The following is a 27,609-nucleotide window of genomic DNA, read 5'->3' on the forward strand; positions in this document are numbered from 1 at the left end:
CTGATTTTAAACTACATTACAGGGGTGCCTGGGTGGCTCAGTGAGTTAAAGCCTCTGCCTTTGACTCAGGTCATGGTCCCAGAGTCCTGGGATCAAGCCCAGCATTAGGCTGTCTGCTCAGCGGGGAGCTTGCTTCCTCCTCTCTCTCTCTCTCTCTGCCTGCCTCTCTGCCTACTTGTGATTTCTGTCTGTCAAGTAAATACATTTTTTAAAAAACTGAATTACAAAACTGTAGTATTAAAACAAATATTTTTGGGGGACGCCTGGGTGGCTCAGTTGGTTAAGCAGCTGCCTTCGGCTCAGGTCATGATCCCAGCGTCCTGGGATCGAGTCCCACATCGGGCTCCTTGCCCAGCAGGGAGCCTGCTTCTCCCTCTGCCTCTGCCTGCCATTCTGTCTGCCTGTGCTCACTCTCTCTCCCTCTCTCTCTCTGATAAATAAATAAAATCTTTAAAAAAAAAAAAAAAAAAAAAAAAAAAAAAACAAATATTTTTGGTATTGGCATAGAACTATGTAGATCAGTGGAATAGAGAGCCAAGAAATAAACCCATGCATAAACGGTCAACTAATATTCAACAAGGGAGCAAAACATACTCAGTTAAATGGTGCTGGAAAAACTGGATTAACCACATGCAAAAGAATGGAACTAGCCCCCTATTTGACAACACTCATAAAAATTAACTTGAATTGGATTAAGGATTTAAATATAAAATATGAAATCATGAAACTCCTAGAAGAAAACCTAAGGAAAAAGCCCCTTGTCAGCGGTCTTAGCAGCGATTTTTTGGATTTGATGCCCAAAGCAAAGGCATCAAAAGCAAAAATGAAGTACAATAAAATAGAAAAGAAAAAATAAAGTAGGACTACCTCAAACTAAAAAGCATCTGCACAGCAAAGGAAGCTGTTAACAAAATCGAAGGCAATGTATGGAATGGGAGAAAATATTTGTAAATCATATATCTGATAAGGGGTTAATATCTGAAATACATAAGGACTTCAGGTAACTCAGTAGTAAAAAATGTAGTCTGATGAAAAGAATGGGCAAAGAGACTGAATAGACATTTTTCCAGTGGAGACTTACAAGTGGCCAGCAAGTACATGAAAAGGCATTCGACATCACAAACCAGGAAATGTAAATAGAAACCACAATAATGAGGTACCACCTCAGACTTGTTAGAATTGCTGTTATCAAAAAGACAGGTGTGAGAGGATGTGGAGGAAAGGGAGTATTTTTGCACTGTTGATGAGAGAGGGAATTGGTACAGCCACTATAGAATACAATATGGAGGTACCTCAAAAATGTTTAAAAAGAACCACTGTATGATCTGGTATTTCTGCTTCTGGGTATATATCCAAAGGAAACAAATACTAACTTGAAAATCTATCTGTGGTCCCATGTTTATTGCAGCATTACCTACCATAATGTAGACATGGGAACAGACCCCATGCTCAGTGGTGGATAAATGGATCAAGAAAATGTGGTGTGTGTATACAGTGGAATAGTACTCATCCTTTAAAGGGAAAGAAATCCTGCCATTTGTGACAGTATGGATGGACTCTTGAGGGCATTATGTTAATTGAAAGAAATCGGACAGAGAAAGACAAATACTGTAATGATGTCACTTACATTTGGAACCTAAAAAACAACCAGACTCCTAGAAAATGGGAGGTGGTGTTGATGGGTGAAGGTGGTTGGAAAGTACAGACTTCCAGCTACAAGTTCTGGGGTGACCTAATACTACTGTGTTGCATATTTGCAAGTTGCTAAGAGAATAGATCTTTAAAGTACTTATCACAAGAAAAAATACTGAGGTTTGGATGTTAACTAAACTTAATGTGGTAATTGTTTCATATAGTCTTGATTAAATCATTATGTTGTACGCCTTAAACTAACAGTGTTTATGTCAATTATACCAGAGTAGGAATGGAAGTAGGAGATCAAATTATTGTTTATCTTTTTAAAAATGTCCCCCCAGTGATTCTGATGTGCCCTACAGGGGGAGATATGATCATCTGTCAAGAAATCAGTGTCCCGAGAGTAGCGTGGGGGCGGGGAGGAGAGGCGGCGGCAGCGTCGGAGCTACGCGACACAGGGCCGGGGTGCTGGGTGCTGGAGCGCAGAGCGGGGTCGTGGCGGCGGTGGTAAGAGGAGAGAGGCGGAGGGGGGGGGTGCCATGGCGGGACAGCAGTTCCAGTACGATGACAGCGGGAACACCTTCTTCTACTTCCTCACTTCCTTCGTGGGGCTCATCGTGATCCCGGCCACATACTACCTCTGGCCCCGAGACCAGAATGCCGAGCAAATTCGATTAAAGAATATCAGAAAAGTGTATGGAAGATGTATGTGGTATCGTTTACGGTTATTAAAACCTCAGCCAAATATTATTCCTGCAGTAAAGAAAATAGTTCTGCTTGCAGGCTGGGCATTGTTCTTATTCCTTGCATACAAAGTTTCCAAAACAGACCGAGAATATCAAGAATATAATCCTTATGAAGTATTAAATTTGGATCCTGGGGCAACAGTAGCAGAGATTAAGAAACAGTATCGTTTGCTGTCACTTAAATATCATCCAGATAAAGGAGGTGATGAAGTTATGTTCATGAGGATAGCAAAAGCTTATGCAGCTTTAACTGATGAAGAGTCGCGGAAAAATTGGGAAGAGTTTGGAAATCCAGATGGCCCTCAAGCCACAAGCTTTGGAATTGCCTTGCCAGCTTGGATTGTTGACCAGAAAAACTCAATTTTGGTTTTACTTGTATATGGATTAGCATTCATGGTTATCCTTCCCGTTGTTGTAGGCTCTTGGTGGTATCGCTCAATACGCTATAGTGGAGACCAGATCCTAATACGCACAACACAGATTTATACATATTTTGTTTATAAAACCCGAAATATGGATATGAAACGTCTTATCATGGTTTTGGCTGGAGCCTCTGAATTTGATCCTCAGTATAATAAAGATGCCACAAGCAGACCAACAGATAATATTTTAATACCTCAGCTAATCAGAGAAATTGGCAGCATTAATTTAAAGAAGAATGAACCTCCACTTACCTGCCCATATAGCCTGAAAGCCAGAGTTCTTTTACTATCTCATCTTGCTAGAGTGAAAATTCCTGAGACCCTTGAAGAAGATCAGCAATTTATGTTGAAAAAATGCCCTGCCCTGCTTCAAGAAATGGTTAATGTTATCTGCCAGCTAATAATAATGGCTCGGAGCCGTGAAGAAAGGGAGTTTCGTGCTCCAACTTTGGCATCCCTAGAAAACTGCATGAAGCTTTCCCAGATGGCTGTGCAGGGCCTTCAGCAGTTTAAGTCTCCCCTTCTACAGCTCCCTCACATTGAAGAGGACAATCTTAGGAGAGTTTCTAATCATAAAAAGTACAAAATTAAGACTATTCAGGATTTGGTGAGTTTAAAAGAATCAGATCGTCACAATCTACTGCACTTCCTCGAAGATGAAAAATATGAAGAGGTTATGGCTGTCCTTGGTAGTTTCCCATATGTGACCATGGATATAAAATCACAAGTATTGGATGATGAAGATAGCAACAACATCACAGTAGGATCCCTAGTCACAGTGTTGGTTAAGTTGACAAGGCAAACAATGGCAGAAGTATTTGAAAAGGAGCAGTCTATTTGTGCTGCAGAGGAACAGCCAGCAGAAGATGGGCAGGGTGATACCAATAAGAACAGGACAAAAGGAGGATGGCAACAGAAGAGCAAAGGACCCAAGAAAACTGCTAAATCAAAAAAAAAGAAACCATTAAAAAAAAAAACCTACACCTGTGTCCTTACCACAGTCGAAGCAACAGAAACAAAAACAGGCAAATGGAGTTGTTGGGAGTGAAGCTGCAGTAAAGGAAGACGAAGAAGAAGTTTCTGACAAAGGCAGTGATTCTGAAGAAGAAGAAACCAATAGAGAATCCCAAAGTGAAAAAGATGATGGTAGTGACAGAGACTCTGATAGAGAGCAAGATGAAAAACAGAACAAAGATGATGAAGCAGAGTGGCAAGAATTACAACAAAGTATACAGCGAAAGGAGAGAGCTCTGCTGGAGACCAAATCAAAGATAACGCATCCTGTTTATAGTCTTTACTTTCCTGAGGAAAAACAAGAATGGTGGTGGCTTTATATTGCAGATAGGAAGGAACAGACGTTAATATCTATGCCATATCATGTGTGTACACTAAAAGATACAGAAGAGGTAGAACTGAAGTTTCCTGCACCAGGCAAGCCTGGAAATTATCAGTATACAGTGTTTCTGAGATCAGACTCCTATATGGGTTTGGATCAGATTAAACCCTTGAAGTTGGAAGTTCATGAGGCTAAACCTGTACCAGAAAATCACCCGCAGTGGGATACAGCAATAGAGGGGGATGAAGACCCGGAGGACAGCGAGGGCTTTGAAGATAGCTTTGAGGAGGAGGAAGAGGAGGAGGAAGATGATGACTAAGCCATGCTCTGAATGGACCACAGTATTTGCAACTCTTTGCTGTTTCGGAAGTGTATAATAAACCAGAAACAGTGCAGAACTGATGTTGAGGGAGGTATTAGTTCTTTACTAGAAATGGGTGCATAATATAACTAGGCCTTGGGGAAGCCTTGGTACAGTCTGAAAAACGCTTCAGGCTTGTTAAAGCCTTTCAGGTATGGGATGGTGCATTTATTTCATCGGCAAACGATAATAAACCCTTTGTTATAACTGAAAAAAAAAAAAAAAAAAAGAAATCAGTGTCCCAAGTTATTTTTTAGAGAATGTGACCATTAAATAAACTATGAACACATACTAGCCAACTATCTGGGCACTTTGTCACATCAAATTACAGCCTTCTTAATGAACAATGTATTGTACATTCAAAATAGGTATATTTTAAATCTGGTCAACATGTAATTCTAACAAAATAAACTTATTTTTGCTACCTTTGGAACAGGTATTTCTTCTTTTGGAAAGAAGAAATAGAAAAATGAAGAAAGAGTCTTCTCACCAGTTGATTTAGTCTACGAGCATTTTTGGTTTGCAAATCCAAACTTATTAGGCTACAGTTCACATTTTATATTAATACATTTTCATATGGAGTCAGTAAATATGAATTTAATAAACATTTATCTTTATTCCTGAGGAGCTAATAATATTTCAGAATTGATAATGGAAATTGGTTATTTGAAATTGCATTTCTTTTATGAACTATAACAAAATATGTAGACTTGGAGCTTCGATTTGCTTCTCTACCAGCTGATTGTCTTTTTGGTGGATTGTCAAATGGATTTTTAAATTGAGCTGTATGAAATTGAAAACTCTCTAAAATATTTTCACCTTTTTCAGATGACCATAATTATAAGCAGCTCAGTTCCCTTGTGTTATCTTTCATTATAACATGTGCTGAGAAATTAGCAAATTACATTTTCACGTGGGCAGCAGTGTTAAATATTTCTCTGCATATCTGAAACTAATTCTTGTATCATCTTATTTGGAAATAGAACAGCCCAGGAATAGTCACTCTGGTCATCTGCTTATTTTTAAGGTTGGAGGCACGGGAGCTAGGGAGGAAAGAAGAGAATAAAAAGAAAAAAAAAAAACCCTATTGACAAAGGTTCTCCTTCCCTCCAATCTCTACCTCTAACGCTGTCATGTGTAGGATCGTAAAACTGCCCTCTTGCAAACTTGAGTAAGCACAGATGCACACCATGTTCCAGGGAGTTCGCAAGGCACTAGGTTAAACCAGTTTCCTAAGCCATGAAAGAATGTGCCAAATGATGATGACTGTGCCAAATTGATAAGAATTTCCATCTGGAAGCTAGAAAGAACCTTAGACATCTTCTAGAAATGTTATGTATATTCATCCAGGTTGCTTACCTTTTGAAATAAATGTGCGTTCTCTTCCTTGATAGGGTAGTCTCTAGAAGTACATTTTGTATTTGTCCTTTACAGAAAGGGGAAGGTTAGGTATTAAAATTCCAATCAGCAATACCTCAGAGAACTCCCATTTTAGGCAATTTTTGCCCTTGTTGCAAGAGTAGGTACTGATCTGTGGCATTTGGTATATTTTAATCACTGAGAAATGTGAAGAAAAATTTAATCAGATTGTTCAAGACACTGTGTTTTTTGGTGTCTTTTGCCTCTACTCTTCAGTATTGCTTTTAGCAACACTGTAGTTATAACTATATATCACTAGCTAAGTTATAACTAGCAAATGAATAGCATTTGGCGGTTTAGCAAACCCTGTGTAGTTCACTGAAAGGAGTACAGTTTTATTGAAACTTAATTGTATTGGAGCTTCTATTAATTAACTCATAGGAGAAATGGGGAAGTTACCATAGTTAACAGAAAAAGATCAGGTATTTTTCCTTTTAAAAGGGTGATTAAAACATTAAAACCATAACAAGGTTTTTAGAAAGTAAAGAAGTGGTGATTAACTAAATTCTGGGTCCTTCATATGCTGTCTAGAGAGAGTATAAATATCCCCCAAATAATATTTCACAATGTTTAAAAAAAATATTAGTAGGGGTGCGTGGGTGATTCAGTTGGTTAAGCATCTACCTTTGGCTCACGTCATGATCCTGGCGTCCTGGGGTCGAGTCCTGCATCGGGCTCTTTACTCAGTGGGGAGCCGGCTTCTCCATCTGCTCCCTCCCTCTCCCCCCGTTCTCTTTCTCTCAAAAAAAGAAATAAAATCTTTTAAAAAATATATTAATTTACCCTAATATCCTAATACACAAACATACTGGATTTAAAAGAAGATGTTTGACCAAATATTTTCTCTTTTTAAAAATCTAAATGTGTTGGAACAGAAACCAGTCTCACAGAAAATGTACTTATCCGGCTACGGTGTGGAGCTAGCGATTAAAAGTACAGAATACAAAGCTTTGGATGATACCCAAGTTAAAAGTAAGTTTACTCTCTGAACTTGAGCAGAATAAAAATTTGGACGCTTATATACTTTTTAAAAAAACAGTGACTGACTATAATCTTACACATGTTCATTTGAGGCTGGAGATGGGGTACACTTGTTTCTCCTTAGTTTAGAATTTGATTTTATTCTGAAAGAAATATATTTAATATTGTGGGACTCAAAAACATCTTTAAAAATTGGGGGAAAAAATCTTGTTTTGCTTTATCTGGTGGCTTCGCCACCATTGTGAACAACACATAAAAAATGGTAACCTAGACAAGGCAGGCTGAGGCAGTAGATGAGGCTGGTCATGGCTGTGGTGACTGGCGGGTATGGCCAGCCAGCCTGGCCTGGAGGTGGGGCTGAGGGCATGGGGTGTCTCACGGGGTACCCAGCCAGTCGGGGGCTGGTGGTGGGGGTATCTAAGGGGGTCAGTGTCTCAGTCAGTCTGAAAGTTCATGGGCCACACACGGTGTTAGGAAGCTTTGTCTCACATGTTTGTAATGAAGTTACCAGGATGCTGCTGCTCTTGAGTAGGGTAGGAGAGGCCTGGGAGTTGCTAGTTTAGATGAAGCAGATTTGGTTAGATCTGTGATCTACAAACCTGTATCTATGATTGTGCTTAAGCTACATGCTCTAGATAAAGGACTCTGGAGTCCCTGAAGAAGCTAAAGTAGTTTTCAGATGCTTGTGAAAATCTTTTATTAACTGGTTCATCCAAAATTTATTTATACCTGATTCTTGATTAAGTATTTTTTTTTAAGATTTATTTATTTGAAAGAGTGAGCACGTGCACGTGTGCAAGCCGGGGGGAGTGGGAGGTGATCACAAGCAAACTCTGGGCTGAGCAGGAAGCCGCATGTGGGCTGAGCTGAAATCAGGAGTCAAATACCCAACAAGCTGAGCCACTCAGACACCCCTGGTTAAGAGTCTTTGATTCGGGGGCGCCTGGGTGGCTCAGTGGGTTAAAGCCTCTGCCTTCAGCTTGGGCCGTGATGCCAGGGTCCTGGGATCGAGCCCTGAGTGGGGCTCGTTGCTCATCGGGGAGCCTGCTTCCCCCTATCTCTCTCTGCCTGCCTCTCTGCCTACTTGTGATCTTTGTCTGTCAAATAAATAAAACTTTAAAAAAAAGAGAGAGAGAGAGAATCTTTAATTCATTCTTTTATATGCTCTCAGATGGGGCTTCTGCTTCAAATTTATCTATTAAGGATGTGCTCCTGGAGGCCCTGCTCTCATCACAGACCTAGCTCTGGACACTCCTCCTGACTGTGCTTCAAATACAGATCTGTATCACTGTTAAGTCCTCTCAGAGTTGCTGGAAAAGTATAGAGCAAATATGAATATTCAGATTTTAGGTATTTCTATATAGCTTATATGTAGCTTTACAGTGTTTTGTAATTTAGTATCTTACTTAATAGTCACAACAGTAACATAAGGCATTTTCTAGCTATTGGGCCTGTGGAATCTTCTTTGAAAGGTCAGATAAAAAAATTTTATAAAGTCAGGTAATCACATTAATGCTCTGTATTACACATTACACACTAATTCTCTCATCAGCCTCTAAACGTACGTGTGTAGTAGATCTGTTCTCCATTCTAGTAGACACTCCTTTCATTCAGTTCTGTTTTTTCCCTCTGTATACATCAGACGTCTAACTGGCTTTCTCTCTGATCTTTGGCCTTCTGTGTCCCGAGTCCTCCTTACCCCCTAAAACAGATGGATTAGTGTTCTTCACGGTGCTTTCAGGTTGAAAGCCTTATGATGAAATCTGACTTTGTGACTCCACTGGTTAAAATCCCGCAGAGGCTCGCCATAACCTCCCTCATAAATCCTAGTACTGTAGCATTGCAAAGAAAGCTTTTCATACTCCAGCCTCTTTCCACTTTGTCACTGTCCCTCAGCCTCTCATTTGTACCTTCTGTTCTGCAACACCAAACTACAATACAGAAGAGTTTTCTGTTGCCTCGATGCCTCCACGTTTGGCTCCATGCTAAACCTTCATGACCTCTATCAAGTACTTTTATCCCTTAGCATATGCTGTTCCCTCTGCCTGAAACCTTCTCCTTGGTCCCGCTTTTCTTTCATCAAAGGCCTATTCATCTTTTAAAAACTTGAAACTATCAGTCAGTGCCTCTGAGATGAATGCCTGTCTTTTTGCTCTGCCAAGCGTGGTTTTCTCTTTTCTCTATCCCACATATTCTGTGCTTTCCTTCATAGAAGTTTTACACGCTGTATTAAATTGTCTCTCTCTCTCCTTTCTGCCAAGTGGAGTTTGTGTCTTTTCTGTGTCTCTTCCTCGTGTTTATCTGGCAGGAAACAGACATCACAGCAGGCAGCCGATAACGTTTGCCTGATGGAGAAATGGAAAGGAGGAGAAGGAAGGCTGAATCAGCACCCGGGGCTTCTAGCCGTAGTCCTGGGGATGCCGGCCCTCAGGAGAGAGGGGAGGAGTGCATTGGAGGGGCTCGGGCACACTCCCAGAGCAGCCCCAGGGGAACGTAATGAGGTCTTGTGCTCCCACATACCCTGTACTTCCACCGGTTACCACCCTGTATGTTATAACTGTCTGCGGAGTCGAGGACAAGGGAAGGGGAAGGGAAGTGACTGTGACATGTTGTATCTTTACTTTTTGAGGCCATGAGTTTTGGTGTCTTTCTAAAGATTTCTTGATGGTCTTTAAAGGCAGTGGATATAGTAGGGCTTGGAGCTCCTGCCTGGCTTAAGAGCTAAAGGAATCATTGCAACCACTTTGGTTTATGATTCTGGTTATAAAATAGAACTGGACTGTAAAATAATTTGTAAAGCGTTGGTTCAATATTTAATGATCCAAGCCTGTTTAGAAAGAGAGCACGCTCAGAAATAGAAGTGTGTACGTGCACATGTACCAGTGAGCTGGGCTGTGAAAGGAAAACAAGGTAAAACAAAAGGAATTTAAGTTTGCATTCTTCGAATTTTTGATGCCCTGTTCCTTTCCCAGTCTGAAAATGTTTTGTTTTATTTTTGTTTTCAAAACCGCAGCAACCAATACTACTGTGGAGGATGAGGTTGAGACAAATGAGGTTCAAGGATTTCTTTTCCGGAAATTAAAGTGAGTCTGAATTGAAACAAAGTTGCATTGCTGTGCTCTTAACTTTGTCCTAAAGGAATTCACTGTGCTGTGCTGTTGCATGTTTCATCTTCTTAAAATACACCTGTAATCAGTTTTATTTATTACAGAAGTCATACATGATTAATGCAAAACACAATGGAAAAATAATCATGGTTTTCGCTGTATGATGAGTATGATTAGCAAAATAGGAATTGGAAATGATCAAAGTTATCTTTGTCAAAAAACATTATAGAATCTCTTACAGAATTACTGGGTTAGAAAAATCATGGTTAGTATTGGATCATTAGCATGTAATAAACAAAATTTTTGTGCCTCAAAAAAAGAGAAAATATTTATTATCTTAAATTTCTGTGTGCAGGTTGCCATGTTAAAAACCTTTTAACATCTGGTCTTAATTTCATATACATGTGTAAGTAACCACTCAGAAATTAAAGTTGTGTCCCCCCCCTCCTTTTTTTTCCTGCATCACCGATTGAAGAGCAAGAATAGGATGGTGAGTGCTCTCTGAAGACCCATGGAAGGGGATTGTTGTCGTTTTAGATGTGTTTTCCCTTATTTACAGGAAGGGAAAGTTTGTGATTTCATTACAAAGGCAAAATTAATTAAAGGTAAAGGACAGTTTTTATTAATAGTTTTAATTTTTGCCTGATATTCTATTTATAAAGGACACCAAGGTCAGTTCTCCTCTTGAGTAGATATTGTTACAGAGCAAGGGAACATTTTTGGAGACTGTGCTAATTTATACAGATGATGGAGTTATATTTCTCAACTACGTTGGCCCAGTGGTGTACTAGTGCCTTAAGAACTTAATGCATGAAACAGATTTATTAAGGTATTTATTTAGTAGATAATAATACATTTTATTCCATTGTCAGCTGTCTCACCATCTTGGAGCCCACAGTTCTATTCTTTTTTTCTTAATTCTCTTAAACATAACCTTTTATTGGAATAAATCGCACATCTCACAAGAAGCTTTTGGAACTCTGGGATATCAATTTCTTAAAAGAAGAAATGCTCAAAATTAGTTCTCGATTGAGGCAGAACCCTTTGCTTTGAGATATTATATGAATAAAGTATTTTTATCTGGGTTATATAAATTCAGCAGTGAAAATTGTTAAGATTATGGCTAAGTATGAAAAATAATACTCATAACTTAATATTCTGTGATTTAAAATATTTGAGAAAGGGGTTAATTTAATTCGTAGAGAATTTCCTTTTGAGAGACGTTCTGTGCTTTTTCACTTCACTGTAAGAACAGTTATAGTCATCTTGACTTTTTTTTTTTTTTAAGATTTTATTTAGTTATTTGACAGAGAGACAGTGAGAGAGGGAATACAAGCAGGGAGAGGGAGAGAGGGAGAAGCAGGCTCCCCCTGAGCAAAGAGCCTTATGTGGGGCTCGATCCCAGGACCCTGGGATCATGATCTGAGCCGAAGGCAGATGCTTAATGACTGAACCACCCAGGCGCCCCTTGATTCATTTTTAAAACATGGTCCCATGTAATAAAATTGCATGATATTATCAATATGTTTATTATTAAATATAAGATAAATGCATTTCTGTGTATATGGTTTTGTATATTTTTTTATTTCACTTTTTAAAATCTTTTTACTGTTGAAAATACGTGTTTTGTAAGTTGTGTTGGAGGTAAAGTTTTTTTTGAAGAGAATACTATTTAACTCTTAAAGGGCACCATGTCTTGATTTCATAAGAGAAGAAAGAAGCCACATTTGGGATCCTATGTGTGGTAAAATGTCATTCCTACTACATTATTTTTTGGCACTCTCAAAAAAGATACCTAGGCAAAATGAACTTACTGAAGATTTTTTAAAATTGCAGAGATGGAACTTTTTGGAAATAAACTCCAAGATTGTATAGGAAGTATTGATGCTTTCCTTATAAAATGGTTTTGTTTTAAATTATAAAATCAATACTAGTAATTTCTAAAATGTTAAAAAGTGTAGACTCTAAAAGCTAAGAATTCTGCCCTCACCCTTGAGCCCCTTTTAGATAATGTTAACATGTTTACAGTTGAGAGTCTCTCCCTTCAGGTTTTGGTTTGTTTTGTTTTGTATTGAAAAACGTGCACATACACGGCTCTCATTATTTTTAAGCTCTGTGGACATAGTTGCATCACGGTGTACTTATTATCTTGGTGAATAGTTTGTTTTTGTCTAATTATTTGAAAGGGTTAATTTCAAAAATATAGTGCTTGTATAATTTGTAGTAGGTGATGATAATTAACATTACTTCATATTCTAATGCAGAGAAAGGTATTCAGATCTTAGAGATAATCTGACAACATTCCAAAAATACCTGATTGAGAGTAGCAAAGAAATGACGCCTTTGAAAGTCTGGGAACTACAAGGTATTGTATTTTGGTCAACTTTAACATAACATTTTGGTAACTGACTCTGTTGTGTTAAATAAGCTTTTATATAACATGATATAAATTATTTTGTAGACAGTAATTACTGATGTGAATTTTTATGAAAATTGGTATTTAATTAAAAGGCTATCCTTCAAGCAAATCATATAAGAGTTAAAATTATATGAAGTGTAGTTGTTTGATATTATCTAATCATTTTTAAAGTGTATACTGATTTATTTGGTAGGTTCATTTTAAGTATTAAATCACATTTCAAGGAGTCTAAAATGTTGATTAAAAATCCTGTCTAGTCAGTCAGGAAATCAGAACCAAATCACTAGTTTTCTTCTGTTTAAAATTTTGAACTTAACAGACCATTGCATATTTCAGTATTAGCTTAGAACAGCCTCGTGCTGACCTCTTGTAAGCAGGTATCTTGTGATCAGAATTTAGTTTGAACTGTAAGTCCTTTTCGATTTGTAATTTTCTTTTTTATTACTTGTGATTTTTAGTCATTCGTGGGGACATCATTTTGCTGTGTCATCCGTACCTCCTATCACATCGCTCATCAACTTTCTATTAACAGCTTATTGAGATAACTGACATACTATACAGTTCACCTCTTTAAAATGTACCATTTGATGGATTTTAGTATATTTTCTGAGGCTTTTTTACTGTCACCACAGTCAATTCTAGAGTATTTTCATCACCCTGAAAAGAAAGTAACATCCCCATTCACAGTCACTGCCCACTTCTCTCCAATTTCTCCAACTGTTGTAGGCAAACACCATTCTGCTTTCTCCTTCAAAATGTTCTCCAGGGAACCCATAATTTAGAAAATACAGTTGTAGGTGATCGCTGTAGGTGATGGGGTGCTTTTGAAGGCTTGTAAACAGGGAATGTGCTCAGTCAGCTTAGTTTTAGTGGATCTGGCTGACCACTGAGTAAGATAGATTTGAATGGACCAGAAACAGGAACTCTGGGTAAGACGTCCTTGAAATACTGCGGTGAGAGATTGCACTGTGACAGTGGTAGGCAGCATGGGAGGGAAGGCTGGAGTGAGCACATACTGAGGAGATGAAAGGAGTCGGAGAGGGCTTGAAGATTTCCAGCTTTGAGCCTGAATAGAGCGAATATAAAACAGACAGTATGTTTCAGGGTTGAAGGTGGAGTTCAAGAATAAGGAGACTGATGTTTAAAAGATTGTTTAAAGTGACTGTGACGTATTCAGATGAGGGGTCCAGTAGTGGGGTGAACGTAAAGTCTGTAAGCTAAAAGAAAATGGAAAGAGCTGAACATCTTAGCATAAAGCCTTACAAGGGAGGAGGGGCTTAATGGTTCTGCAGAATGACCAGTCGGTACACGAGGGCTGGTGCTGTGGTGTTCATTCTCGTGTGGAAAGTAGACCTTATGAACAAGACGTGGGGAGTGATGAGAAATGGAGGAGCACATTATAGAAGCTGACCCAAGTAGATTTCCAAGACAGAGAAAGTAAGCAATCTCCCTTTTCCTATTTTATTGATTTACCAAGTATTTATTCTGTATCTACTACATGTCAGCTATGTCCATACATCCATGGTTTTATAATTTTTGGCTGAGGCCTACAGTAGGAAACCTATTTTACGTCAAAACCCATATACAAGTGTATGATGTAAGAATGCATAGATATGCTCAGAACTAAAAGTATATATATGAAAATAAAAGCTTCACCTGCAGTATGTATACTATATTTTATTCAGTCTGACAAACTTTTTTTCTACCCTGTTTATTTAGAAAAATAACTTTGTACTACCTGTTCATCTGATTTCACTACTAATGGGTTCCAGCTGACATTTTGGAAAACATTAGATTCTGAAGATAAACTGAGCTAAAATAGACCCTACATTATCTTCAGAAGATCTCAGATAAACATAAAAAATTTGAAAAACCAGTATAACAATTGTGAATTGTAATTGCTCTAAAGCAAAGGTAGATAGGATTAAGACGGGTATATGTGGGAAGATCCAAGCTGGTGAGCATGAGGGACGGGGAGAGATAGGGCAGTCTTTGCCATGAAGTGGTTACTGAATTGAGATCTGAGGAGGGGCTGGAATAAATCTGGGGGTGGGTTATTTAGAGAGGGTGCAAAGATCACTGGGAGCCGTTGGATATGTATACATGAAGGAGATAACCAAGAACTTGGCTAGATTGTGGTTTGCTCCGCTGCATGGACAGTGGTGTTTGCTGAGAAGAGAAGACTAAAGAGGACCAGCTTTGGGCAAACATGGGGCAGGAATATCACAAAGTTGTTGTTAAACATGCTGCTTTTGAAATATCCAAGTGGTAGAACAGTTAAATAGATAAAGTGTAGGACTTAAATAGTTACTTATGAGCCATTAAGTATGGAACAGTTTAGAACAAAGCAAAAAGTGTTAATAGAATCTGACGATGTTATATTCATTTGGTTATTTATATTCTGATTTCGTAAGTGAATTTTCAGGGGCTTTCATATAACTTGCGCACAGAAAGTTGGCCATGTCAAGGAGAATTACATTCATGTTATAAAACATTTTTAAAGACTGGTTGTGTTCTCAAGCCTGAGTCAAAGGTAGCTGTCCATGATCATCACACTGTTGATTGCCAATGATAAAAAATTAACCAACACCCAACTTTTGTAGCAACGTGGACGGGACTGGAAGAGATTATGCTGAGTGAAATAAGTCAAGGAGAGAGAGTCAATTATCATATGGTTTCACTTATTTGTGGAGCATAACAAATATCATGGAGGACAAGGGGTGTTAGAGAGGAGAAGGGATTTGGGGGAAATTGGAAGGGGAGGTGAACCATGAGAGACTATGGACTCTAAAAAACAATCTGAGGGTTTTGAAGGCGCGGGGGTGGGAGGTTGGGGTACCAGGTGGTGGGTAGTATAGAGGGCACGGATTGCATGGAGCACTGGGTGTGGTGCAAAAATAATGTATACTGTTATGCTGAAAAAAAAAATGAGTAAGAAAAAAAAAATTAACCAACACCATCTCTGGCAAAGTGTTAGGCTATTTATATACAGTATCCTAATTAAATTTTAAAAACTCATATGAGTTAGATATCCCACTTTTCCAGATGAGGAAATTAAGAAATGGAACACATAAAATAATGAGTCTAAGTTCACAAATCTGACAGAGACAAATCAGGGGTATCTAAAATGAGCAGGTCTGTCTCCTTATAAGGCCTAATTCTTCCTTCTGCCCAGCATCCTGCTTTTTTGAGCATAAAGTTGTACAACCAAATAATTTCAGGCAAGATCTTTGACCATACACTTTCCTCTTTATAAGTTGTTACTTATAAAGTAAGTATAGGGATGCCTGGGTGGCTCAGTGGGTTAAGCCACTGCCTTCGGCTCAGGTCATGATCTCAGGGTCCTGGGATCGAGTCCCACATCGGGCTCTCTGCTCAGCAGGGGCCTGCTTCCCTTCCTCTCTCTCTGCCTGCCTCTCTGCCTACTTGTGATCTCTCTCTGTCAAATAAATAAATAAAATTCTTTAAAAAATAAATAAATAAATAAAGTAAGTAAGTAAGTATAGGTCAGGTAAGTAATTACTAAGTCAGTCAGGTAAGTAATTATTAAGTTTTCTTGCCTAAGACTATGTACATTCCTAAATATATACACATCAGTCAAAAATTGTGTTGCTTATAAATGCCTTTAATAGCAATAGAGTAAGAAAGAGAACATAAAGGAGCTTGTAATTTTGCTAGTCATTTATTCATTCATCAATATTTAGTGAGTACTTAACTTGTGTATCAAATACTTCTTTTCAGTGAAAACATTTAATTTCTACTCTCTTAGCAAATTTCAGTTATGCAGTACAGTGGTGCCAATGCTGGTCGCCCGGGCATACATTAGAATCTTAGACCCTCTTCATCTTTAGCTGAAAATTTATGCCGTTTTCTCAACCTCTCCCTCTTGTCTCTATCCAGTCCTAGGCAGCTACTTTTCTACTCTCTGTTTGTGTGAGTTTGACTTTTTTTTTCTTTTTTTTCAATTTTTACGTAAGTGATTCTGTACAGTATTTGTCTTTCTCTGTCTGGCTGTTTTCACTTAGCATAACCCCCAGGTTCACCACGTTGTTACAAATGGCAGGATTTTTCTTCTTTTTTAATGTTGAATAATATCCCGTTGTATGTATATGCCACATTTTCTCTAACCATTCACTCATTTGTAGACATTTAGGTTGTTTCCATCTTGGCAGTTGTGAATAATGCTGCAGTGACCATGGGAGTACAGATACGTCTTTGAGATACTGATTTCATTTCCTCTGGAAACATACCCGGAAGTGGGATTGCTGATCCCACTGTGATTTTCGTTTTAATTTCTTGAGGAATCACCATATGGAATCACTATCATGTCTTCCATAGTGGCTATACCGGTTTACCTGAGTTCCTTGGATATTTTTGTTATTAACCCCTTATCAGATGATTTGCAGATATTTTCCTCCCATTCTGCAGCTTGCTTTTCCATTTTATTGATGATTTCCTTGCTGTGCAGAAGCTTTGTAATATGATACAGTCCCATTTGTTCATTTTCACTTTGCTGCCTTTGATTTTGGTCCCAAATCCAAAAAATCATTGCTAAAACTAATGATGAGGAGCTTACCCCTATGTTTTCTTTCAGGATTTTATGGGTTTAGATCTTAAACTTAAGTCTAACCCCTTTGAGTTGATTATTGTGTATTGTGTAAGATAGGGGCCCATTTTCCTTCTTTTGCATGTGAGTGACCCGTTTTTCCCAGCACCACTTATTAAATAGAAAGTCAGTACTTCTTTGCAGGAAGTGATCCTCTTCTAGAAGGATCTTAGTAAGAGAAGCACTGAGCAATGGCTGTTGTGTTTGGCAATTATTCACTGCAGTGCCTGAACCGGAAACCTGCTGAAGTAGGCTGGGGAAACGCCATTTAAAGTTACTCAGCTAGAACGTGATACAGAGCTCGGATTTGAACCTTGGTTGTTATGCTGTCCATCCCATGGGAAACTGTGCTGAGAACATTTCTTCCTAAGCTTTGACTCCCAACCCAACTCACCACACTGAGAACATGGAAATAAAACCAGCCTTGTTATGCTAAACTGGTTATTTTACTAATATATGGTAAGCTGGGTTTCTAACCGTGGTAAAATGTGACAGAGAAACAATATGTTTCACTGGTCCATAATGAACAGAATTCAGCTTTAAAATCTTTTCTGACTCTTGACAAGGTAAAGGAGACTAAGTAAGATACTGCTTCCGGCATACTGGAGACTGAACACATAAGCCACAGTTTTCTTAACAGAGAACTATAGTATTGGGGAAAATACCAAGTCTAGGATTTTATTTTCATTGTGGTATAAAGGTGAAACATTTTGAGAGAGAAAGCATATGTTTGCTATTTACTGAGTTGTACACACTGGATTTTTTAAAATTAACATATAATGTATAATTATTCAGGGGTGCAGGTCTGTGAATCATCAGTCTTACACACTTCACAGCACTCACCATAGCACATCCCCTCCCCAGTGCCCATTACCCGCCACTCTGTCCTTTCCCTGCAGCCCCCAGCAGCCCTCACTTTGTTTCCTGAGATTAAGAGTCTTATGGTTTGTCTCCCTCCTCAGTCCGATCTTGTTTCATTTTTTCCTCCCTTCCCCCCACGAACCCCCACCCTGCCTCTCAAATTCCTCATCAGAGAGATCATATGATAATTGTCTTTCTCTGAGAGACTTGTTTCGCTCAGCATAATACCCTCTACTTGCTTCCACATACTTACAAATGGCAAGATCTCTTTTCTTCTGATGGCTGCATAGTATTCAGTTGTATGTATATCCCACATCTTCTTTTTCCATTCATCTGTTGATGGACATCTAGGTTCTTTCCATAGTTTGGCTATTGTGGACATTGCTGCTGTAAACATTTGTGTGCACGTGCCCCTTTGGATGGACACATTGGATCTTAAAGTTCTTTCCAGGCCTGTCTCCTCAGAGCTCTTTTTCCCTTTATTCTTACAAAAGCTTTTTGTTGCATGTTTTCATTAAACCTTAGAAAAAATAGTTTTGCATCAACATTTCTTTTCCCATATCTCTTTCTGAAGCTATACTGTAATTGATGGAAAATAATAGGTATTAAATGATAATTAACCCTTTATAAAAGTGTAAAGCTTACCTTATTTGGACATAAGTGATAGCCTTACATTTAAAACTTATGAAGAATGTTAAATATAAGAGTGTTAACATATATATACATATATATATATATGTATATATATATATATATAAACACGGCAAGAAGTGTTGACTAAGTTATTTAAATTACATGGAATGTCTATAAAAATCTGATACTATGCTAGATTCCCTAATGATTTTTTTTTCCCCAGATCTTAGTTTTCAGGCAGCTTCTCAAATAATGTCCACTCCAGTTTATGATGCCATAAAATTAATGAAAGACATTTCACAGAACTTCCCCATAAAAGCCAGGTATGTTAAAATTTATTACTTTGATTAAAGCCAGAACCCTTTCCATTAAATAAATTTTATGAAAATAGCTGATTTCATTTTAACATAGTGATGTCAATTAATTCTCACAGATATAGTATTAATGAAATCAGGGTATTTCTTCATTATGCACAGTTTTTTTAATCAGGAAAATACTGGCTTGTGTACACATGTGTATATACTGCAGGATAGAACTCTTGAATTAGACACAAATGGAAAGGAAAAATAATTTATTGAAGTTATTTAAACATAAACAGTGATATGATAATCCAGCTATGGTAAACTTATTTAAGGAATGAATAATGAGGGAATATTTTTTCTCTTTTCTAGGTAGGGGGTTGTGAAAAGTATTATTCTAAATAGATTTATGCCCAGAGTATGGCTAGATCATGTTCTTACCCTTTCAGATTCTAAACAGGTAGTGGTGTCTTATTTATGGAAAATTTTATGGAGGACTTTTTTGCCAATAGGATACCTAATGGAACTCCTTCCAGAAATACTGATTTTACATTAAATATATCTTGCAGTCCAATAGATAATACTTAAGCATATCTAAAAGTAATCAGTACTTTTACAGAATAACAAAGTCTTGTGCATTTGCAGTCTGGTTAGTAATGACAGGCTCTACAATTATAAACAACCAGTGAAAATAAGTTAGCTTTTCTGGAAGACACAGAGCATGTGACAAGTGCAGCCGTGTTTTTCTGGAAGGAATGGGAGGATGTTCCTGCCATGGCCACAGCCCTTCTCCACCCATGGGGGTTTGCTGCGCCTCTGTGTGTCTCAGACGCTGTGTTGTACATTTGTCCACAGTGCAAACTACTGAATTTTAAATCTAGATTTTCTTTCTTTTGTAAGACAAATAAATAATATGTAGTTGGTCACAAGATAACAAGAACCTTTCCAGGGGACCCTGAAATAGAGGAGTTTGTCAACTTACTTACAGATTAAGAATTAATGTATTGATATAATTCTTTGTGTTAATTTCTAGCTTAAACAGTCAAGAACTTGAGAAGTCAGTATATACTAAAACAGAAGTATGCACATGTGTATAAATGTTTAGCTGCACTGCTGTTTCTGAAATTACTAGATCAAATACAAATTAAGTAAAATAACTCTAGTTTTAAGAAGACCATTAATTCACTCTTTTGACAGTAAGTCAGTTATAATTCAGGGTTCTGTTGCTAAACTCTGCTCTGATTTTGTGGTTGATCTCTAAAAATAATTGCAAACTACAGTAACACTGCTTAGTGGCTAACTTACAGGCATGAGCATATCTGTAAAGCCACTCTTTAGACAATCAATAAATGAGAAAATATTTTATAAGTGAATGAAAAATTTGTATTATCAAATTATCTGTTGTAATTTCTCTCAAATGCTGCCATGTTTTAGGAGATAATACATACCTATTGTGAATTGTCTTAAGATACACCTTTCTGCTTGCGTTTTGCTTTAAAGCTGAACTTTGCATTATAAACCTTTTAATTTTTCAGTCACTTATTTGCATAAAATTGACGAATAATGTAACTAATTTTGCTAGGAGTTGATAACTCCTTTTAAAAAAAATCTTCTCTGTCTTTAAGTTATAGGGGATATTCAAGAGTCAATATGTGCAATTAGTTTTATTATTTGTTTAGAGCTTACGTGCCCTGGTAGAGGTCCCAGGTTAACCAAAATCCTTATGTCCAGGTATTCTGAAAATTGCCCATTGCATTGGCACATTTGATGATATTGGTAATTTCATACGAAATTTCTCTGTCTGGGCCCAGTAGCACAAAACAGTGTTTTCAGTCAAGTATATTTGAAAAATAAGTATCTAGTAGTAAACAAGTTCTGACAGTACTTAAAGCATACAGTTAGTGCAGGTGAGCCCTTTTTTAAAATTAAGGTTTTATTTTAATTCCAGTGTAATTAACATACAGTGTTGTGTTAGTTTCAGGTGTATAGTACACTGATTCAGCAACTCCATACATCACCTGAGTGTACATGAAGTCTTGACAGTCTGTAATCCACCTGAATTGAACACCCTTGTCAGATGAAAGCCATTGTATCAGTTGTCAGATGGGCTGCATGGAAATGGATACTTTATAGTCATGAAACATTTTGAATTTTTTAGGTTCTTAGCCAGAGTACTACTACAGTGAATTACAGATTAGTCTTAAACATTTAAGGAAAAATTAATTATATCCATATTTATTTTCCCAGATCTCTGACCAGAATTGCTGTAAATCAACTTATGAGGGAGGAAATACAGGAAAATCAAAAGGTTTGTTTGAATTTTTTTTTCCAATTTACTACACTAATACCACTATTTTAAAGTTTGGATGTTCAATTTTTGTGCAAAAAAGAAAATGATAATTTGTGTTTCTTAGATTATTAAAACAGTTCCATTTTTAGATTGTCTACTTTATGTAGCTTACAGTCTGTGATTCTAGTGAGTCTTTCCTGACATACAACTTACTTCTTCATTCACCTGTTTTCCAGACCTTCTGCCCACATAGTATGGTTTTCTTTACAGGATAAAGAATAAAGCTATGAGTTAATTATTCTGTTTCTCATAACTGGTTTTGCTTTAAAAGGTTGTGAGGCCCGAGTCAGGTTTGGACCACTGGAACATTATTAGAATCGTATGTTGTAAAGGGCACAGTTGGTCAGTAATTTGAAAAGATTCTTAAGAACCCAAATGACCCTAGCTGTGTTGGTATTTATAAAGTGCTTAGAACACGGCCTGGATTAATGACATAGGACTGCCTTGGCTTTAAGAAGGCTTTAAGAACTAGAACCAGATGCACAGGCCCCTGAACAGTAGGAGTTTGTTTTTCTCACATAAAGAATCCTCAGAATAGTTGGTTACAGACATGATTTTCCCCTTCTGTGGCTGCGGAGTGGCTCCCGCAGCTCTAGACTTCTTACTTGTATTCAAAGCAGAAAGAGGCAGGAGGACAGTGTTAGCCATATGTGTCCTCTCTAAAGCCTTCCTGGAACACTTCAGCTAACTCTTCCATCGGGTTGGCCAGAACTTTGTTATGCAGCTATCTCTCACTGCAAGAGAGGCTAGAAAAGTCGCGTTCTTTTCTAGTAATTGGGGCAGGCTGAGGAGAGGTGGGTTAGCTTAACCAGCCAACAGTGCCTGTCCCATGCAGACAGAGCTCTCAGTAGATGTCAGCTCTTCCGATGGCGACCAGCAGCTCCAGCAGTTACAGTGAAGTCGATGCCTGTCCGTGCCTTGAGCCTAATGTTGGGAACCATCACACAGCATCCCTGGGTAGGGTATTCCTTGCCTCGCTGATCGCCTACCAAATTATTGTTTATTTTCCAGAACTAGTTGTAGTAGTACTCTTTTCTGTAATTTTCCTAATTGCTCTTGCCATTCTTGGAACAGAGTGGATTGTTTTCTAATGAAAGTTCCATACTTCCAGTGAATTTTGTTTGAATAACGTACTTTCAGTAGGAAAAGAGGAGAGGGTAGTGAAGAAAAGGGAGGAAAAATGGAGGATGCCAGAGTATCAGTGGCTTCACCCAATCCAGTTTATTTTTGTGCTCGTGTCGCAGCCCAGAGCGGGTGTTCTGGTCATCAGAGCTTTGCTCCACGAGGTGGCTTAGTGCCAGAGGCTGGAGGACTTCATGAGGTCAAAGAAGAATATAGTGGGAATGAAAGCGAGGTCATTGGAAGGACTGAAGACCCAGATCACTGCACTGGCAAATTTCACAGGTAGGCCAGTGCGATGGCCTAATCATAGGGCAATGACCAAAGCTGGTTGCTGAAGCAGAGTGGAAGGGGAAGGGGATAGGATTGAGGAAATCAGAAAACTCTGAATCTGGAGGCTTCAATGAGTATGGTGCCTGATATGGCACATTCCCTCAGAAATAGGTGTTGAATTAAAAACTGTTGAATGTTTAAATGTTATCTATAATACAGTCAGTGTTTAGAAACAGGTGGTTTTTTAAGTGGTATGTGTATTGTCGCAGTTATTAATATTCCAATTTATAACATGAGACCCAGTGATTTCTCTTGAGTCACAGAGTTAGTAAAAGAACCAGAATTTGTGTTCTGATACCCAGTTCATTTCAGATCAATTTCATAAGCACTTTGAATTTGTTCAAGGGCCAACCATCTTGCCAGGTGATTAGAAAACAAAAATATTTGAGGAGCTTAAGAAATTTGATCTACTTTGATTTCTTCTCAAAATTCTTGACTGACTCTTATTTCCAAAAGAACAACATACAAAAATTAGAGAAATGCATATAATAAAAGGGTGGGATAGGAGAAATCTAATGTAGACTGTCAGGTCCTCTATGAAAAAACCCAGAGGAAAACCTGTTGATCAAGCAAAGCTGAGTTTAATCACTTACTGAAGTAAGGGAGGAGACCTTGGTGGAATCTTACTCTCAAAAGAAGGTTGTTATGGTAGGTTATCTGTAGGTTCCAGAGCTTCTGTTCAAGCAAGTTGGGTCTTTTAAGGTAGGGGAAATTTTAGGGTTTGGATGGAGTATGTAACAGTTTGTAACTAACTGTAAATTAGTTGATTTAGTTCAATAGTTCATAACTAATAATAAACTGAACTAATAACCCACACTGTCTGCTAATGGAGTGTTGAACTACCTCTGTTAAAAGCATAAACACAATTTTTTGATGGAAAAAAAAAAGAAGAGGCACTTTGAGCGGGGCAAGTGCTGTGGTTGGCCTAGGGGCAGCGGGGCAGTGGGGTGCAGACTGAGAAAAAGCAGACCGCCGGGGCAGTACTCATTTCTTTGGCTCTGATTTGCTCTTGTACCAGGAATCTAATCAGCCCTGTGTCTGCCTCCCTCTTGAGCAGGCCAGAGATCCCAGCTAAACAGCCATCCTAGAGCAGCTCCCTGTTCCAGATGGCCCGACGGGGGTTCCAGACCAGTGCTGTCTCCTGGGACAGTGACACAGCAGCCAAGTTTATTGGCGCTGGGGCTGCCACAGTTGGTGTGTCTGGTTCAGGGGCTGGCATTGGAACAGCATTGGGCAGCTTGACCTTCGCTATGCCAGGAACCCGTCTTCAAGCAGCAGCTCTTCTCCTGTGCCATTCTGGGCTTTAGCATCGGTTTAGGATCAGTCAACACAAAAGTGATGGTTTTTTGTGTGTTGTTTTGTTTCGTTTTGTTTTTATGATTTTATTTATTTGACAGGCAGAGATCACAAGTAGGCAGAGAAGCAGGCAGGCGCGGGGGAAGGGGGAAGCAGGCTCCCTGCTGAGCAGAGAGCCCGATGTGGGGCTCGATCCCAGTACCCTGGGATCATGACCTGAGCTGAAGGTAGAGACTTTAACCCACTGAGCCACCCAGGCCCCCAAAAGTGATGGTTTTGATGAGCAAACTTATAAGCAAGTTTTTTGCCCGGTTTAGGTAAACTGTTCAGATTTGCAAACAGACTGTTTTGCAGATCCATTCCAGATTTGCCTGGCATACTTTGTTTGCAAGAATTTCCTGAAGCAAATAATTATTTATTCATTTATAGCTTTTTCTTCCTGGACAAGAATTTCCTGTAATAGTTAAGTGATACCAGCTCAAGGAATCCCCATTCTCAGTCCCCATAGTTGAGCTGTAATGACATAGGTGGTCTCATTTCCCTCTAGGAGGGCAAGAGATGACTCAAGAAGTAGACAGTAGCTAGCTAGAAAAGTAGGGAGAGACAGTGTTATTTTCCCTATAGTACTTTATGACCAAAGGTTTGCTGTTGCTAATAGATAGAAAGTCACAGGGAAGGACTGCTTAAAAATTTAAGATCATTGGTTGATACATTTGCAGAGGGGAAACATGAAATATTGAGATGGATTATGTTGTTGTTCACAGTCACTCTCTTCCCTCAGATGTTGATTGATGCCATGTCACTTTGGCTAATATAAAATGAGTGGATGCACACATCTGTGCAAGCAGCAGCTTTGTGGTTCGGTTGCCTTGTTGCTTCTGCTCTCTGTCATGAGGCAGGTCCCACACAGGCGCTGCTCCCCGGGTCTGGCGCCTGAAATGAAAAAGGCCCTGGAGTGGAACCGAAGATGACTTGAAGGTGTGACTACATGATATGAGCAAGAAGTAAATGTTTCTTCTAGTAAGCCACTGAGATTCTGGAGTTCTTTGTATTAAGAACCTGGTTACAGTAATACCATCAAATGTATTAAATTTCATACATTACTTCTCCATCTGTTTAATTGAATTTATCCTATGCTCTTGAAACTATACAACAATGTTTCTGTGTTTGAAAGAAATTCAGAATAATTTCTGTTGCTCCACAAAACCTGATTTTAGGGCTATTAGAAGAACTGAAGGAATGAAATAGCTATGGAAATAAGAACAGGCAGAAGTTCTGGGTTTAGTTGCTGGTACTAGCTTTGAAGAAGTCATCTTCTTCAAACTCCTTCTGGAAAATGTAATTACATGGTTCAGATTAGAATCATCTGTGAGCATATTTTGTAAATATATACAGTGTCAAGATGGCAGAAATAGTAGAAATGTAGTCAAAATGACAAGTTTAAGGTTAGAATTTTTTTTTTTGAGATTTTATTTATTTATGTGACAGAGAGAAGAAGCACAAGCAGGGGGAGTAACAGGAGAGGGAGAAGCAGGCTCCCCACTGAGCAGGGAGCCCAATATTGGCAGGGCTCGATCCCAGGATGCTGGGATCATGACCTGAGCCAAAGGCAGACACTTAACCGGCTGAGCCACCCAGGCGCCCCTAAGGTTAGAATTATTACAGAGTTATTCTAATATCACATTTAAAAAGATCTTTCAGTTCATATTTCATTATGTTAATCCAGGATTAACATTATCTGTCAATCCTAGTATTTGCTGTATCTCCTCATTTTTTTTTTAGGAATTATTTGGATCTTTGAAATTTTAGTTTCTTTATTATTTGTATAATTGAGCATTTTATTGTCAACTTAGCTAGGGAAGCTGGCTTTGGTTAATTTTGTTTAGTTATATTTTGAGTTAAAGCTGGCTTAAGGTGACATTTTGTTATTAAGAAGATAGCAGTTGGCTCCAATAGGAATATGGCTGCAGCCCAATTCAAAATAGTCCCATTTATTCTCCTAAAAATCATACACAGCAACAAGAAGAATGAAACAGCATTTTCAGCAAAACTAGTAGAAGGCAAAAACCTAAATTTTGTGTGTGGTGGGAAATGCCCAGCCCCAGCAGAACTGAAGCATAAAGCCAGAGTCCCGTGGAGGGGAAGTATGGGACGCGGCCGGGGTCCTGGGAAGAAGCAGCAAGTGCTCCCTCTCCGGGGAGAGGGCTCTGCTCTGAGAAGGAGCTCTATGGGCAGGTGGGACTGACACAGATAGGAGAGGGCACGTCTGCCGCGGGAGGTGGGTCGTGCCAAGTGCAAGGAAGTGGCAGATGGAAGAAAACCTGGCTAGTTTGAGGAAGCAGCTCCTCCAGGAGATCAGGGCAGCATCCTTTGGTGGCTGAGTGAAGAGGAAAAGTGCCTGGTGGTGAGAGCCTTTGAGCTGGTTAATATTGGAGAATCTAAGGAAGATGACACTGGGAGACCCAGCTCACACTGTAGACCACTGTACGGAAACTGCAGGCCAGGAAACCTGGAGGCTAGTTTTGCCTCTTTTACTCCAAAATGATCTCCCCTGCTAATGCCTGGTGCAAGAAAATCTAGGTGATTCAGATGTGCTCAGAAAGGTGTAGACATATTACATGCATCTCAAGATGTCCCCGTAAAGGGGAAGAGGAGGAACCAAACTATACCAGAGATGAAGAAACTTCACTGAGCAGAGAAGGACTGTGGCACGACATTCAGACATGTGCTCGAAAAGCTAATGAAGCTGAGATGCAAAACATGAGTCAGAAGTATAGAGACTCAAGGGTGAAGATGGGCCGGAAAGAAGGGGGGACGGCCAGGTTGCCAGAGAGAGTGAAACCAGAGCTGGAAGGACCTGGCAACGATCTTGAAAGTAACCATTTTAGAAATACAGAGCAAAATTATAAGTGGCACAACGGAGAACTGACCTTATAAAAAGCATAGGAGGAGACATAGTGGCTAGAAGTAAGAAATGCAAAGAAGGGACGCCTGAGTGGCTCAGTTGGTTAAGCATCTGCCTTTTGCTCAAGTCCATCTCAGAGTCCCGGGATTGAGCCCCGCATCGGGTTCCCTGCTTAGTGGGGAGCCTCCCTCTCCTTCTGCTGCTCGTGCTCTCTCTCACTCTCTCAATCTCAAATAAATAAATAAAATCTTAAAAAAAAAAAAAAAGAAGTTAAAACAAGTAGAAAGGATTCAAGAAAAATGACAAATAAAAGGCAGATAAAGGAAATCCAGCATTCTTGTAGTAGAGTCTATAAAATGGACAGAGCAAATGTTTAAAGCTGTAATTAGGTACTTTTCTGAAATGAACGACTTGAACACACATTATTGAAAGGGTACACTGTCAGTCTGAGGGTTTTGGAGGGGCGGGGGGTGGGAGGTTGGGTGAGCCTGGTGGTGGGTATTATGGAGGGCACGGATTGCACGGAGCACTGGGTGTGGTGCATAAACAATTCTGGAACACTGAAAATTTTTAAAAATTAATTAAAAAAATGTTTTTAAGGGTACACTGTGGGGACGTCTGAGTGACTCAACCAGTTGAGTGTCTGCCTTTGGCTCAGGTCATGATCCCAGGGTCCAGGGATCAAGTTCCGTGTCGGGACTTCTTGCTCAGGGGGGAGCCTGCTTCTCCCTCTGCCTCTGCTGCTGGTGCTCTCTCTCTCTCATTCTCTCTCAATCTCAAA

General features: G+C 39.0%; 2 protein-coding genes across 3 annotated transcripts in view; both read left to right on the top strand.

Moving 5' to 3' along the window:
* The window catches only part of UGGT2 (UDP-glucose glycoprotein glucosyltransferase 2), a 190,340-nt gene that overhangs the window by 45,829 nt on the left and 116,902 nt on the right, over window positions 1-27,609 (top strand). For both annotated transcript variants that reach the window (XM_032315029.1, XM_032315026.1), the window contains exons 6-10: window positions 6,795-6,891; window positions 9,914-9,983; window positions 12,272-12,372; window positions 18,750-18,849; window positions 21,073-21,133. In XM_032315029.1, coding sequence (XP_032170920.1) covers window positions 6,795-6,891; window positions 9,914-9,983; window positions 12,272-12,372; window positions 18,750-18,849; window positions 21,073-21,133 — 429 coding nt within the window. The remainder of the gene's footprint in view (window positions 1-6,794; window positions 6,892-9,913; window positions 9,984-12,271; window positions 12,373-18,749; window positions 18,850-21,072; window positions 21,134-27,609) is intronic.
* LOC116574316 (translocation protein SEC63 homolog) lies at window positions 2,084-4,531 on the top strand. Its single transcript, XM_032315030.1, is given in 2 exon segments — window positions 2,084-3,770; window positions 3,772-4,531. Coding segments are annotated over 2 exon segments (2,283 nt in total). The 5' UTR covers window positions 2,084-2,174; the 3' UTR covers window positions 4,459-4,531.

This window comes from Mustela erminea, chromosome 15 (genome assembly GCF_009829155.1).
Source record: "Mustela erminea isolate mMusErm1 chromosome 15, mMusErm1.Pri, whole genome shotgun sequence".
Lineage (NCBI taxonomy): Eukaryota > Metazoa > Chordata > Mammalia > Carnivora > Mustelidae > Mustela > Mustela erminea.